Consider the following 13742-nt stretch of genomic DNA (forward strand, 5'->3'; position numbering starts at 1 on the left):
AGTACTTGCTCAGTGTCAACTTTGCCTCTTTGCTGGGATCACAGGTGAAGAGTATGAAGAAAAGTTGAAACTAGAAGAGGAGAAAAGGGCTGCTGATGAAAAATACAGATATAAACGAAGACAGATCAAGGAACTTCAGGAAAACCTCCAGGTAAAATACAAGCAAAAGTCCCAGTTAGACAAGGCTGAAGGATGTTGCCACACAAACCGTCACATTGAAAGCATAGAACATTCTGGAACAATATTTTCCGCATTCTCTTTTACATCATATAGTTTGTATCAATGGATACATTTTTTTTTTAGAAGGCTCTACATCTCTTTTCAAAAATCATTTAAGTGTTTATCTGAATTTCCTCAAGTCACAATGAAACTCCAGGCTGTTTAGTCAGGTACACCTTGAAGTTTTGAAATCCCACGTTCACAATGGCAGATGTTCCATGTGGCATCCAAGAAAGCAGTTGTATTTTTGTATAGTGTACTGTATCATCCTGTCCAGTACTGCATTATTTGAAATCTACACATACGGTCTTCCCTAGCATTTTTTTTTAATTTAGTATTAAGGATGTTCCAGTTTGTGTACACAGTATTATGGTTTACCAAAAAAGAGAAAGCAAGGTGACTCTCAGCAGGTTGAGCACTAAATGCAGAAAAGGGATAACCTGAGTTCAGTCTCCACATCAGGGACTCATTCTTGGCTCCCCTTGTAATCAAAAAGCACACTTGGCCCTTATGAAATAACAACACTTAACTTTAATATATATCCCACATGATTATTCTAGGCCCTGGATTGCTACACACAGGTCAGCAAACATTCTTTTTGATCATTCTACCACAGGACATAGACCTTACTTAAGAAATAACATCCCTGAGATTGAAGAAGAGGGACACCTATCCTCAGCAGGGAATAAGCCCTAGGGTATAATGAGGTGTTTAAAACATCCCCTTTCCTACCTTTTTATTTATTTAAAAAAACAGAGCCACCCTTATAGAGCTGATTTTATTCACACTAGTCAAAAGTATGCAATCTTCTCACAAGAAACAAATGAATAACATTTTTCTTAGGATAGGTCGCACTGGAAAGTTAGGCACTGCAATGTTCAGTACTATGCCACATAAATCCTTTGTAGACACAGCTCACAGCTCCATCTGAAAACACGTACCTGTAATTTCATTATTAGTACCTTTAAAGTCAGTGTTAATGTATTGAAATAGCTTAGTGCTCTTTATCCAGGTATTTATCCATTGAACAGTCTGACAGGCATAGTCGTGTTATCGTGAGTACTAATTGCTTGAGCTACATTTATAAACAAATTGTCAAGAGGATCTGTTATTGCTCCTAAGTAATATAAAAATTGAACAATATCAGAACTATTTTATAAATTAAAAACAATTATTCAAATGAATTTGCAGAGCATGGAAAAAAATTTGGATATACTACTGAAGCAGGAGGCCTTATTCCAAGAGCAAAAGAAGGAAAAACAAACTGTTATATTACAGCTGAACAAAGACGTAGAAGAACAGAAGCCAAAACTAGAAAGGGTTATAAAACAGGTCTGTATGTTGATTAATGATGATTTCTAACTTTATAGTGATAAACAGCAGTATAGTTAAAACCACAGAATTTAAACTCAGCAGGTTTCTTTAAGAGTGCTGCATTTTCATAGCATGTTTTACACTTATTTATGTTAAAAGTGTTCCAGGCTATCCAGAGAAATTCAATCTCTAAAGAAAACTAAAACAGAAACACAGGAAGAAAGAGACATCGATCTTCGTGCCTTGAAAAACTTCAACAAAACCATCAACAAAGTGTTAGCTGATGTTCTAGAAGCAAATCCTGATTTAACTACATCCTTTCAAAAGTACTTTCGCCAGGTGAGCTTTCTGGTTAACTGCCACCAAAATTTTGACTGATAACTGAAGTCTACTGATAAAGTGTCTTTCAAGGGCAAATCCTTAATTCAATGATAAAGTATACTTATCGGAAAACAGCAAAAAAAGTGCTCATCTGCTTTCAATGTACCTTCAGATACAAAATACTATAAACTCTCCTGATCTGCCCAGTCCATCATACAACCATTTTTAACTTTTTTCCCCTCAAATTTTCTAGTTCAATTTAGAGCTGCCTGCAATTGCTTCTGTTGGTGGTAGTCAAAGTTCCCGATCACCATCCACCCAAAGCTTACAAAGCTCACTAGCTTCTAGCAGGTAAGTGCTAGCAGTGTTTTGTTGTTTTTTTTTTTTTTTTGGGGGGGGAGGGATGGACATGACACGAATAGCCATTTGGTTTTGATTTTAATTTAAAGCTTAGATGAACAAAACTATTCCTTACATGATAGCATTCCTCACTCTTGCTTCTGCTTACTGAACACTATTAAAATGTTTCTACCTATACTCTCCCTCCTTTAAGTCTACTAGTTGTTTTTTTTGTTTGTTTAGCACACAATTAAGTTTTCTTCAGTATCCATCACAGTTTAAAATAAAACAGTAACTACAAAAGAATTATGTTGTCCTCTCATTTTAAAAGGGTTTTACATTATGAACGCACAAGTTTGACTTCCAGCCGAACTTTGCACTTAATTTTGTGAACGCCCTTTCCTATTTAATTAGGGAAGATATATATATATATACACACACACTACTTTATTGATACCTTTTTCCTCTGTTCATCATACATTTGACTAACAGTACTACTTGAAACATACTGAATCAGCTGTGATCTAACAACATTCCCCCAGGTTACTTAAACCATGGCAATGACTACAAAGATTTTTGTAGCGGATTTGCCTAGAACAAACACTGGTGCTGGGGGGCTTTAGTTTAAGCCACCATTTAGAAGCTCCACCCCCAGTTTTAAAATAATGTTTCTGTATACTGATGAGTCAATTTTTGTCTTTCAGATCCTCCAGAAGCACAAGTTCAGGCTCTAGTCAAACTTCATTGCTCAAAGTCATAGACCTGAGCCTCTCTCTCGACACTCCTGCAGAAGCAGCTGCTTCCAGTTCACAGCCATCCAGTAGAACTAGCAACTCTGACAGTTAAAACCAAGAAAGAAGTCCTAAGTAATCTTCTGAAGGTGACAGTGAAGGCTTTACACTATTTAAGGCTTCTAAATTGGTTAAGTTGCAGCTTAATTGATACAGGTCTACTAGCAATCATAGCACTTCTATCTGAAACACGTTTTAACTTCCATCTAAAGTATGCAATATATTATTTAGTTTAAACATGTTTTACATAATAAATTAATCTTTAAATTACTTTATTCTTTTGCTGTTGGATAACAAAAGATCTGCAAAACCCTTCAGAAACCCTTCATTCACATTCTTAATGAAAATGGCTTTGATATAGTTAACTACCCTTAATTTTAGTAAAATTACTGCTGCCTCAAAGCTTAAACAGGTAAGGTAGTCCCAAGTAGTCAGCTGACCACAGTATGCTTATTCTGTACTTGCAAAAGCTAGAGTAGGGGCCGTAATGATGTAAAAGAAGCAACAAGATTAACCCTCGTAACAAAGATCTTAGTTTTTAAGTATTTTCCCTCCTTAACAGCAATACTGAGCACTTGCAAAAACCTGGGTAGTAGTATTTACACTTTGGTTCCATGTCAACCTTGACTTTTAAACAAATGGTCATTTCAGATCATATCTTAAACAAAAGATGATGACAATATAAAATTAAAGTCAGTAAAACTGTACTACTTTGCAAAATTACACAGTACCTTTTTGGCAACTGACATATTAGGAATTATTCTGAAAACTTTGAGATGGGTATTGTATAGTCAGCCAGATGTTAGCTGTTACTTCAGGGGTTTTGTTTTTGTTTTTTTTTAACAACAGGGAATGTGTTTGATGTGCTTAAATAATATAATATATGTGCTTTCTCACAGGTGATGGGGGGCTCAGTTCACTTACGCAGCATATATAACCAGTGCACCAGCATCAAACATCCCAGCAACATAAACAAAACCAAGACACAAAATTAAGAAAATTTAATGATGAAATGAGCTATATACATTGATGGAATATGAGTGTCATTTACTTATTCCCCTTCAATACCTGGAAGTTAAAGTTTGATACAAAAATAGTTAACAGTCAATTGTACCCCAGGGGAAGAAGGGGGAAAAAAAAAAAAGAGAAATACCTGCTTTAAAGTGCATATTTGATGTAAGTTACACAACTAACTACACTCCAAGAGAATCAAACAATTTCACCCCATTACACAAAGAATATTGTACAGGAACATCCTAAGTTAAGAGCACAGGAAACCTTGATTTTAAATAATAACTGATATTTTACATAAGATATCCTTGCACGTCTTTCTACCACACAATCTTTACCTTAAGAAGCCTGACATTCTGCAAGATGAAACAAATTCTGCTTGTCGCTTTTCATATGTATTTCAAGAGCATTTGTTTTTCCTCAAGAGAAATATAAAAATTAACTACATCCAGCAGAAAATCATTTTATGTACTTTGTTTCTTCTGCTTACTTCCTTTTTCCCTCTCAAATTCAGCAATTTGATTGAATATGTTAACTAAGTTCTGGGGCAGGTTTCTTTTAACACCACTTTCTGTTTGTTCTGCACCATTTAAAGTTTCCTTGTTGGGTTCCTCTGTTTTATTAGACTCTTCGTGACTCCTTTCCCTACTCTTATACCCACTTTCACTTCTATGCTGGCTTAATGCATGCCTATCACTACCGTAACTTTTATCACCTTCGTGAAAGTAAGTGCTAGAATATGATCTGTACTTCCCCATTGACTTGCCAGAATAGTCGGACCCTGATGGAGACATGTAATACCTGTCTTGATCTGAGCCATGCTTTTTAAACTGTTCTCTTCTCCCCTCTATGTCTCTTTCTGACTTCCTAAAATAATGCGTCCTGGTTTTATCATCTGACTTATAATAGGAACCTGAATATCCCCTCCTACTGGAGAAAAATCTGTCCGTTTTATGATATTTTTCACTTTTGCTACTACTTGCCTGAGTTCTGGAACTACTGTAAGAATCTCTTGAATCTTCAGACCTACCTCCAAAAGTGTCTTCATCATCACCTGAAGTCCTCGACAGAGAACAGTGTCTGTCTTTCTCTCTTACCTCTGTTTTTGGACACGCTAAGCTGTCCTGCCTTTCCAGCAGTTTTTCCATTTCAAAACTTTGGTTCAGGAAAGAGGCAGAGGTATCAGCCGGAGGTGAATACCACTCCTCTTTCCTAACCTGATCTTTGTAATGTGAAGAAGCTCCAGAAGAGCGTTTTTTGGAACTACGGGAAGACTCTGATCTATGCCGATGCTTTTTCTTGTGTTTCTTGTGATCAGAGGAAGAGGAGGAAGAAGAAATTGATATGTCTGACGAAGAGTCACTTGAGGACGAAGAGGAGGAGGAAGAGGAGGAAGTTGATCTTTTCCTTTTCTTCTTCAACCTGAAAATGTAATTAGCCTGTGAGATAATCTTTAGAATCAGGCAAAAATTGTAAGTAGAAAGTAAATCTGTACTTCCCATAGTATGGCTGAGATTGGACCGCAGAGTATGAATGGAAATTGGGCCTGACCTGGCAAGACAATTTCAAATGTCATTTCTTAACCAGGACAATTAAGATTGAATCCACTGAACAATGTATTATGAAAGGCATCTTAAGGCCTTTTCAGTGGTTAATGCAGGGACAGTAACACAGTTAAGATTGCAGATAAGGACTTAATAGCAAAATTTAGTAACTGCTAATGTTAGAGCTTATTTTACCATCAGCCCAGGTTAAAAGAAAGTGACTGGGACACAACCATGGAATTGTGTTGCTTTATCTTTATGCATCATCCTTTGTCTGTACCTGCTACCTGACTTGTGCTTTAACTATCACAAATTCTAGTACTTAAATGGCCCCCTTAACAGCTCATAACTTACTGGTTTGCAGTGTTTTTTTTTTTTAATGAAAAAAGCTCACATGCTGGCTTAATAGGCTCAAGAATCAGTATACTGAATACAACAAGGTTACCTTTTTTCTTCTTTTAAAAGCTTACGCAATTTTTCTGCACTTGTTTCTATTCTCTTTTCTTTCTGTCTCTCTTCTTTTGCAGCTTGCTTCTCCCTCATTTCCAAAGATTTCTTTTTTGAACCCAAACATCATAAAAAAAAAATTATATTGAAAGTGTTAACGCAGGTATTTTTCCCATGTCCCCAGCCCCATCCAAATGTATAATTACAGCGAGGATGTTTTACCAGGATTCCCAGATCAAGAATTAATATTGTTCAGAAGTTTGGCATTGGCCGTTGTGATAATCAGGTTTATGTTAATGACCATATTGCAGTTTTTATCCATTAAAAATATATTTGGCCAGCCATTGCAGTGGTACCCGTGATCCAGCACACCGTGAAGCATATACCCCAAAAGGTATAGATAGTGTATGCAGGAAAACCACAACGTTAGCAATATGGGGAAAAGAGGAGGAAAGGAAAAAAGAGTTGAGGGAAAGTATTGTTATTGTAGTTTACAAGTAAAATATGGCAGAGCCCATTGTAAAATGTGTTCAAGTTGGCCATGTTTGCATACAAACCATTTTGTAACAATTTCACAAACCAGTTTGACGCATAGTTTACGTAAGAAATCATGTTCCAAGGGTTTGTTGGTGATGAGCAGCACCAGATGTCAGATACAGCAGCAACGGTCCAATTCAGAAGAAAATGCATCGAAGAAAAACACATAATCAGTATTACAGGAAAACTCACTTTTGTGTTGTTTCAGCCATTCTAGCACAACCGTGATATTATCAGACGTACATATTAAAATACATACAAATGCAACAGTGTCTGATTATCAGCTGAACAATCCTCAAAGACACACTATTAAGGTCTCTTAAAGATCAGATTTCTGCAATCTACGGTCCTAAATAGTAGCTCTATTCAGAATAAGCAGAAAGCCAGATGATAGTTTTCAAAACTTAGCAGTTGCCATAACAGACAGATTAGAGGAAATCCTTAATTGAACAAAAGGCTATGCAAACCAATGAACAAAAGCTAGCATCGTGTTTATCTGCTGCATCAATGAGAATATCAGAAAAATTCTGAAGGAGGGTAAAGTATCACTACTTGCTGAAAATGTTCTTCATCATTTTAGAAAAGACTTCAGGATCTTTCTAAAGCAACCAAATGTGGATAGTGCTCAAATACCATACAACAGTTTTTATCTATAGCTCAGTCAGTTTTTAATCAAAAAGCTTGTCATAGCTCCTCTTTCCCTTCTTTCAACATGATCTGTCAGCATTATGGCTCCACCAACTGAAGAAGCATCAGGTAAGGCATCTACCTCAGTCTCTTTACTTCCTTATATGCAGAAGCACAGAACACAACAAGCCTGTTCCTCATTGCTATATCTTAAGCTGATCCTCTCTGGAAGACAATACAAGTAAAAGAGGTAAATAAAAGGAAAAAGGAAAAAAAGGACAACACAGATTAGCACAGAGACTCACCAGGGCTCACCTGGGAAACATGCTGTGTGCAAGGGAAGAAAGAAAAAAGACACCAGAAAAGAAAGCTAATATATTCAAAACTGTCTGCCCTCCAGCCCTGCTGTATTCCTTTAAATCACCTACTAGTTTCCCCTCTTGCGATCTTTCTGTGAGTTAGCTTTGGCAGGTGTTACTCTATCTTTTTCCAAACGCGAAGCATCCTGCTGGTATGAGGGCACGCAATGCTTTTTGACTTGCCTAAGGGTTTTGTACTTTGCATGTTTCTACTCACAGAATATGTAACACTAATAATCATGCTTCTTGTGATGGAATATTCTCCTCCATGCTTTAGCTAAGGCTAATGGTTTTATCCTCTTTCCTCATCTCCACTGTTAGGCATTTCTTTACTGTCCTGTTCAAAACAGCAGTCATTAAGAGGTACCTTTCTTCTGGTAGGTACAGCCATAATGCTCACTATAAAAGATTTATTATTGTGGAGAAGGGAAGCAGAGAGTAAGACAAACGATCAGCTTCAAGCCCCTCTGTTCAAAAGATTTAATGTGATTTTTGTTATTTATTGTAACAGAATTATGAAGAGAAAGTAAAGAATCACCTGCATATGCTTACGGAGTTTCGTTAAGGCCTCTTCTGCTTCCTGAAAAGTCTCATCCAAGCTTAGGGCTTTTTTATAGTAACTCTCAGCATTCAGTAGTTTGTCTTCCTCTTCCAACCTAACATTCAAATGACAATTTATATACAGTTAAGTGACAGAACTTGACAGTTTCTTTTTAGGACAGTCTTTCTTACTTGCACTAGAACGCTGCCACTGCATCCCTCCAAGACCCTATCATCCTAGCCCATCTCAGTACAGAAATAAAATAGTATTTGATGCATTTTTGTCTCCTAGTCATCATTAGAAATAATATTCTGGAATTGAAATTCTACAGTTTCAAATATACTATGTATCTTCTTAACACAGTTCTTAAGAAATCTACTCCCTGAAAATTCAGAAGCTAAGTTTTGTATTACAGTGGCTAACAAATATTTAACAGAACACGAGTGATAGAACATGATTTTGTTACACTTTCTTGCAGTACATATATATATACATATATATAGTAATATATATATATTCTTATAGGAATATCTTCAGACATTTCACAAAACTTCACACAAACCTGGTAACTCACCAAGGGAAAGGATATCAAATCTTAACTATCTTGCAAGGATTTTAACTAGGACAGAGTAGAAAGTTTAAACCATCTGCACAAGCAGGAGCATTTCCAACGCACACACACCAGGAAGGCCAGATGGCAATCTGTGCCCTAAGTCGGATCGTATTAAAGAATGTTTTAAGAAAAACCGTTAACAGCCAAAAAAAACAACCCCAACACTTACTGCCCGCCTCTTTCCACAAGTGTCTGACAAAGGTATTTTCTGGCATTCCTGTGGGTAGGACAGTTTTCTAATGCAATTTCAAAATCACTTATGGCTTTGTTCAGACTTCCTTTTGTTGCATACCTAGAATGACACAAAAGTTGCACGGATTTTAATGATGCTCATCTTTCATAAAGTGAGAAACCCGCAGACTTACAATGAAACAAGCAGACTTACAGAGCTCCACGGGCTACCAAAGCTTCAACATTCTGTGGATCTATTTCCAAAGCCTTGTTGTACTCATTCATGGCTTCCACATGGCGCCCAACCTTAAAATAATCAACCCCAGCCTTCACACTGGAAAAAAAATAGAAAAATACTATGTATGGTTAGCCTACAGATTGTGTACTCTCAGTAACTCACAAATTAGGGTTCCAAACAAGCAATAACAAAACTTTATCTTGTTATAACGTACTTAAGGCTAACATTTCAAATTAATGTGATATGGGCATTTTGCATTTGCCAAAAAGATTAAGTTATTGGAAGGTAAATTATGTAAATTGAATTTCAGAACTTCCATTAGACACTCTTCTCATTAAAGATTAGATTTACCATTATGATTAGCCTTTTCTGTAATTAATTAAAGTTGCAAAACCCTATTGTTTTTAAGAAACACTGCTTTTGCTGACATAGAAACCAGAAATTCCCATTTTTTCATAACTGGTAGATTCAAGAGAAGTTTTTCCACAAAATATTGACATTCTTGGGAAAAATACGTCTCTCTTAGCACAAAAAGTCTCTTACCTCTGTATCCTCCACTCTGTATCACAAATACAACGCATATCATAAAAGCAATAGCACCCATTCCCAGCTGCTGTTCCAAATGCAGCCAGAGAAATGCATTTGATTTTTCAAAGGCAGCAAGAGCATTTGCTAAAGCATACAGCTTGAGATGAAATGGCAAGACAAGCTGTATTTAGTCATTCAACAACTAATTGAGAAAAAGTTGGGTACTCAGTATGGTCACAAGTCTTGCTCTGATCTCATCAATAGGTGAGCATGTTACAGCTATTTTAAAAAACATTCTCCCTTAAATGTGACAAAGTTTGAAGAGTGACTCCCAAAATACATTTATCGTGTACCCACTAGGCGGTCAGGGTTACTTTCAAGCAGGCCTTCTTGGTTACATCTCAGCATGTGTGCGCTGTGGAACATATGGTTCAAGGTGTATTTTCTTTCAAGAAATATAAGCCATAGCCTAGTCTAACCTTACAATAAACTCTTTACAAGAAAATAGCGTTCTACGTACCATTTCAGGGCCCAAGCTGCAGACTGCTTTTTCCTCAATGCTGGGGCAAAATCTTCTTCATCGATATTTTTCCTTTAAAACAAACAAAAAAAACCCTCAAGTTGACTTGTAAATGTACAAAATTAATCTTACAATATGTAATGCATTTGAATTAAGCTGAAACATTATTTATTATGGATGCGTTACCACTCTCCCACAACTGGGCATGTTCTTTCATATTTCTGACACCTGATTTTCCCAGCCTGTTTTAAGGAGCTGAATTGAACCAGAATGGCTGCAGCACATTTAACAAAAATATAGCATATTCACACCTGCCTCGGGGCATAATATATGGAGGACCACAATAATCATTGCATATATATAAGCACTAAATATATATATATATTGCATAAGCATTTAACTTAAAGGACAGACCTATTACTCCAATAAACATTGTGAATAAACTTATGTTTTCTGCCATATTAAAGCTTAAGCATCCTGCATTTCAATCCAAAGTTGTTGACAAGATCTAAATAATAACTTCATAAAACCTTGATATTAGACATGATGTTTGATAAGGTGTCTTATTTATTTGAAGAAACAGAATGTAAATTTATTACTCCAGAGGAGTATGCTTTTAAAAACGTTTAGGGACACAATAGCTGCAATCATGCAAGTTGAAGTTTCAGAAAAGCATCAAGTGGTTCAGGACTTTCACTCACAAGCCTATTTCAATAGATTAGAATAACCTTCACAAAGCCATAGGAAAGAAATAATGTAAAAATGACTTACATTTGAAGACTTCTCATCAATGATGGTGGATTTGATTCACTTATTCCTAGTTTTTCTGTTAAATATTCAATTAACGATGGATTATCAAATCCTCGGGAACGATGCAAAACCTCTTCAAATGTCTCTGCTGAATTAGCAACTTCCATGCTTCGCCTTAAAAAAAGCACCAATGTACATAAAACCTCATGGACACTACACTCAATTCTATATTTACATTTAGTCCTTTTCATTAGCATAAATTCTCACACCACTTAAGCAATGCTTATTTCCTTCAGCCTAAGACAGCTTTTGAAGCCTATTCTGGCACCAACCTAGGCATCTCTAGGACATACGAAAGCTTTCAAAAATTGCACAGACAGTTGTGTCCTTCTTTTTACTAAGGGAAATCTTAAGAGTTTAATATGTCAGTCTCTCAAGTCCTTTTATTTATTTATTTATTTAAACTTACTGTTTATTGTTGTTAGCCCAGTCCCACAATGACAGATACCTGAAGTTTTGCATTTAGAGAACATAAACTCATTGTGCTTTTTACTTTTCTTAAATTTTGGAACAGATTTTGAAAAACCAACCACACCCAACACATCTAGAAAAAAGTATGTGATAGCAAATAACAATAAAATGTACGTAGGTATCTAATTAAATCAGAAACAACCCTGACAAGTTTAAAGGCCAGCCCATCAAAGACACTTCAGACACACTGAACATATCTAGTTAGTAAAACTGAATAGCATGTTCTTACTTATAATGTAGAGGCAAGTCATCAGAGGTGATTACTCCTAGCGTTGTACTAGAGAGATTTGGTGGAAGAGCTGAGCTGTAGAGTGATACCGTGATCTTCTCGTGGTAACGATCAACATCCTTGACTGCAGCTACAGAAACAATATAAGTTAACATAAAATGGCAGAACTGTCTCAAAAATGAGACAAATTCCTGACACTGTTTGTGGCTACTTGCCTCGAATAATGTCTCCAGCTTGATAATAAGATAAAGGATCTCCGTGGTTGCTTTGAGGAGGCACATCTCGCAATGGACAAAGAGCCTACAACAGAGCCGAGGAAGAATCGTGTGAATAGAAGCAAGCAGCCCGCATCACTGAACTTTCCATGTTTTTGCCATCAACCCACAGTCTCACCTGCAGAACAACCTTTCAACATGTAAAGTTATCTTGTAATACATGCATACAGATGTTTTTAAATACAGAAACGCTTACCCCTCTGAAGTAAAGCATGTAATAACAACATTGGAGCCAACAGACTAGCCCAGTTTTCCTCATGCTTAACAGATAATTAATTAAAAGCATTTAAACAAAATCAAAGTTTTTTTTTTCCCTCCCCAAAATTAAGAAGATCAGTTTAATCTTTAACGTATGTCAAATTAAATGTATGGCCTGGTTCAAATCAAAATCTATGCATCCATAAATGACAAACTTTCCAACTCACATGAAATACGTTTTGAGTATGGGACATAATGAAAGCGCTTGCTGTCTGAGCAAACAATCACAAGTTGTCCTTAACTTCTGTTAGCATTCACTATCTTAAAGCTCAGCTTGCCTTTACTCCTAGCACTCCGTTATGAGACGCAAGACACAACCCCATACCCATAAAAGAGTAATCGAAGCCATATCTTACAGTGATTTCTAAGTCTGCGATCTGCCGTATGAAACCACTTCCCAGACACATCAACACCATGAAAAAGCCAAATTCACGAATGGAGGTAATCCTCCCAATCACAACGTCGCCACGTTCGATGTCTCGAAAAAATAATTCTCTCCGGAGCTCCCCAGGAACCTCCATGAACTGCTCCAGGGGAGGCATGACAGCGTAACACTCTGCAACACACGAGACGTTCACAGTCACAAAATGCCCGAGCCACGACCTGAGAACACCAAATAATTGATGATAACAATAAAAAGCCAAACGCCAACTTTAAAATACGGTGTGTTTATAGCAAAAAGTTTAAGCTTGGCCTAGAAGGCACACCAGCAAACGCCTAAGCCCCGGCCCTCACCTTCATCTTCCTCGATGTTTTCGGCGATGGGGCCGTTGGGCTGCCAGGACTGCGCGAAGAGCAGGTCGGCCTTCTGGGCGATGAAGCGCTGGATGTCGGCCTCGAGGCCCGTCACCTCACTCCTGCGGGGAAGGAGAAGGCGCTGAGGGCGACCCGGGACCCCCTGGGGAACCCCTGGGGACCCGCCGGGACCCCCCCCCAGGACCCCCCCGGCCCCCTCACCATGCGGCCGGCGAGCGGGGCGCCCCCCCGCGGGGCGACTCGGGGGCGGCCCCCGGCGGCGGCAGCAGGCCGCGGAAGTCGGGGTTGTCGTGCTGCTCGGCGCGGAGCAGCGACAGCAGCGCGGGGCCGTGGTAGTTCAGCGCCTGCCGGAGCAGATCCCGCTCCATCCCGGCCCCGGGCCCGGCCCCGGCCCCGCACGGAAGCGGAACGGCCGCAGGGGGCAGCGGGCAGGCGCCGGGGGAGGGGGGCGGCGGCCGCAGCGCCCCCTGACGAGCTGGAGGACCCGGGGAGGTGCCCCCGGTTGGGAGCCTTGTGTGAGGTTCCCTCGCCGTGCCGCCGGCCCGACACGGAATAAAAAACGGGCGGAGGCGGCCAGAGACGGCCCCAGTCCGTGCCCGGCCGGGCGGTCACAGCCGCGGCTCTGCCCCGGGCCGCCAGGGGCCGCTGCGCCCCGCGGCAGCCGCCTGAGGGGAGGCGGTGGGGCCAGGGGAGCCCTCGGGGGCCGAGAAGAGCCCTCAGGGCCCGGAGGTGTTCGGGTGCTGGCCCCCCGGGGCCGAGGGGACGCGGTGCCCTCTCCCGGCTGCAGTTAGTCCCCAGTTCAGGTGGCTCGTGCTCGGCACCG

At 39.2% G+C, this 13742-nt stretch overlaps 2 protein-coding genes across 5 annotated transcripts in view; one reads left to right on the forward strand and one right to left on the reverse strand.

The window, feature by feature from the left end:
- The window catches only part of CCDC39 (coiled-coil domain 39 molecular ruler complex subunit), a 21906-nt gene extending 17729 nt beyond the window's left edge, over window positions 1–4177 (forward strand). For both annotated transcript variants that reach the window (XM_083848426.1, XM_083848425.1), the window contains exons 16-20: window positions 45–151; window positions 1411–1551; window positions 1693–1872; window positions 2108–2205; window positions 2898–4177. In XM_083848426.1, coding sequence (XP_083704552.1) covers window positions 45–151; window positions 1411–1551; window positions 1693–1872; window positions 2108–2205; window positions 2898–3039 — 668 coding nt within the window. In that variant the 3' untranslated portion in view covers window positions 3040–4177. The remainder of the gene's footprint in view (window positions 1–44; window positions 152–1410; window positions 1552–1692; window positions 1873–2107; window positions 2206–2897) is intronic.
- Window positions 2220–13353, reverse strand: TTC14 (tetratricopeptide repeat domain 14). Of its 3 annotated transcripts, XM_083848429.1 has the most exons (12): window positions 13121–13349; window positions 12899–13020; window positions 12520–12719; window positions 11846–11930; window positions 11631–11760; window positions 10892–11044; window positions 10121–10192; window positions 9049–9168; window positions 8833–8955; window positions 8048–8165; window positions 5985–6094; window positions 2220–5417 (listed from the first exon to the last, which is right to left on the reverse strand). In XM_083848429.1, the coding sequence occupies exons 1-12, from the start codon at window positions 13285–13287 to the stop codon at window positions 4460–4462; spliced, it is 2358 nt and encodes a 785-aa protein (XP_083704555.1). In that variant the 5' UTR covers window positions 13288–13349; the 3' UTR covers window positions 2220–4459. The 3 variants fall into 3 exon arrangements, with proteins under 3 accessions (XP_083704555.1, XP_083704557.1, XP_083704556.1); XM_083848431.1 differs by lacking the exon at window positions 2220–5417 and having other exon boundaries at window positions 5846–7375; window positions 13121–13353; XM_083848430.1 differs by lacking the exon at window positions 2220–5417 and having other exon boundaries at window positions 5846–8165; window positions 13121–13352.
- Window positions 13354–13742: the final 389 nt, after the last annotated feature.

The sequence above is a fragment of the Anser anser genome (assembly GCF_964211835.1).
Source record: "Anser anser genome assembly, chromosome: 9".
Taxonomy (NCBI): Eukaryota; Metazoa; Chordata; class Aves; order Anseriformes; family Anatidae; genus Anser; species Anser anser.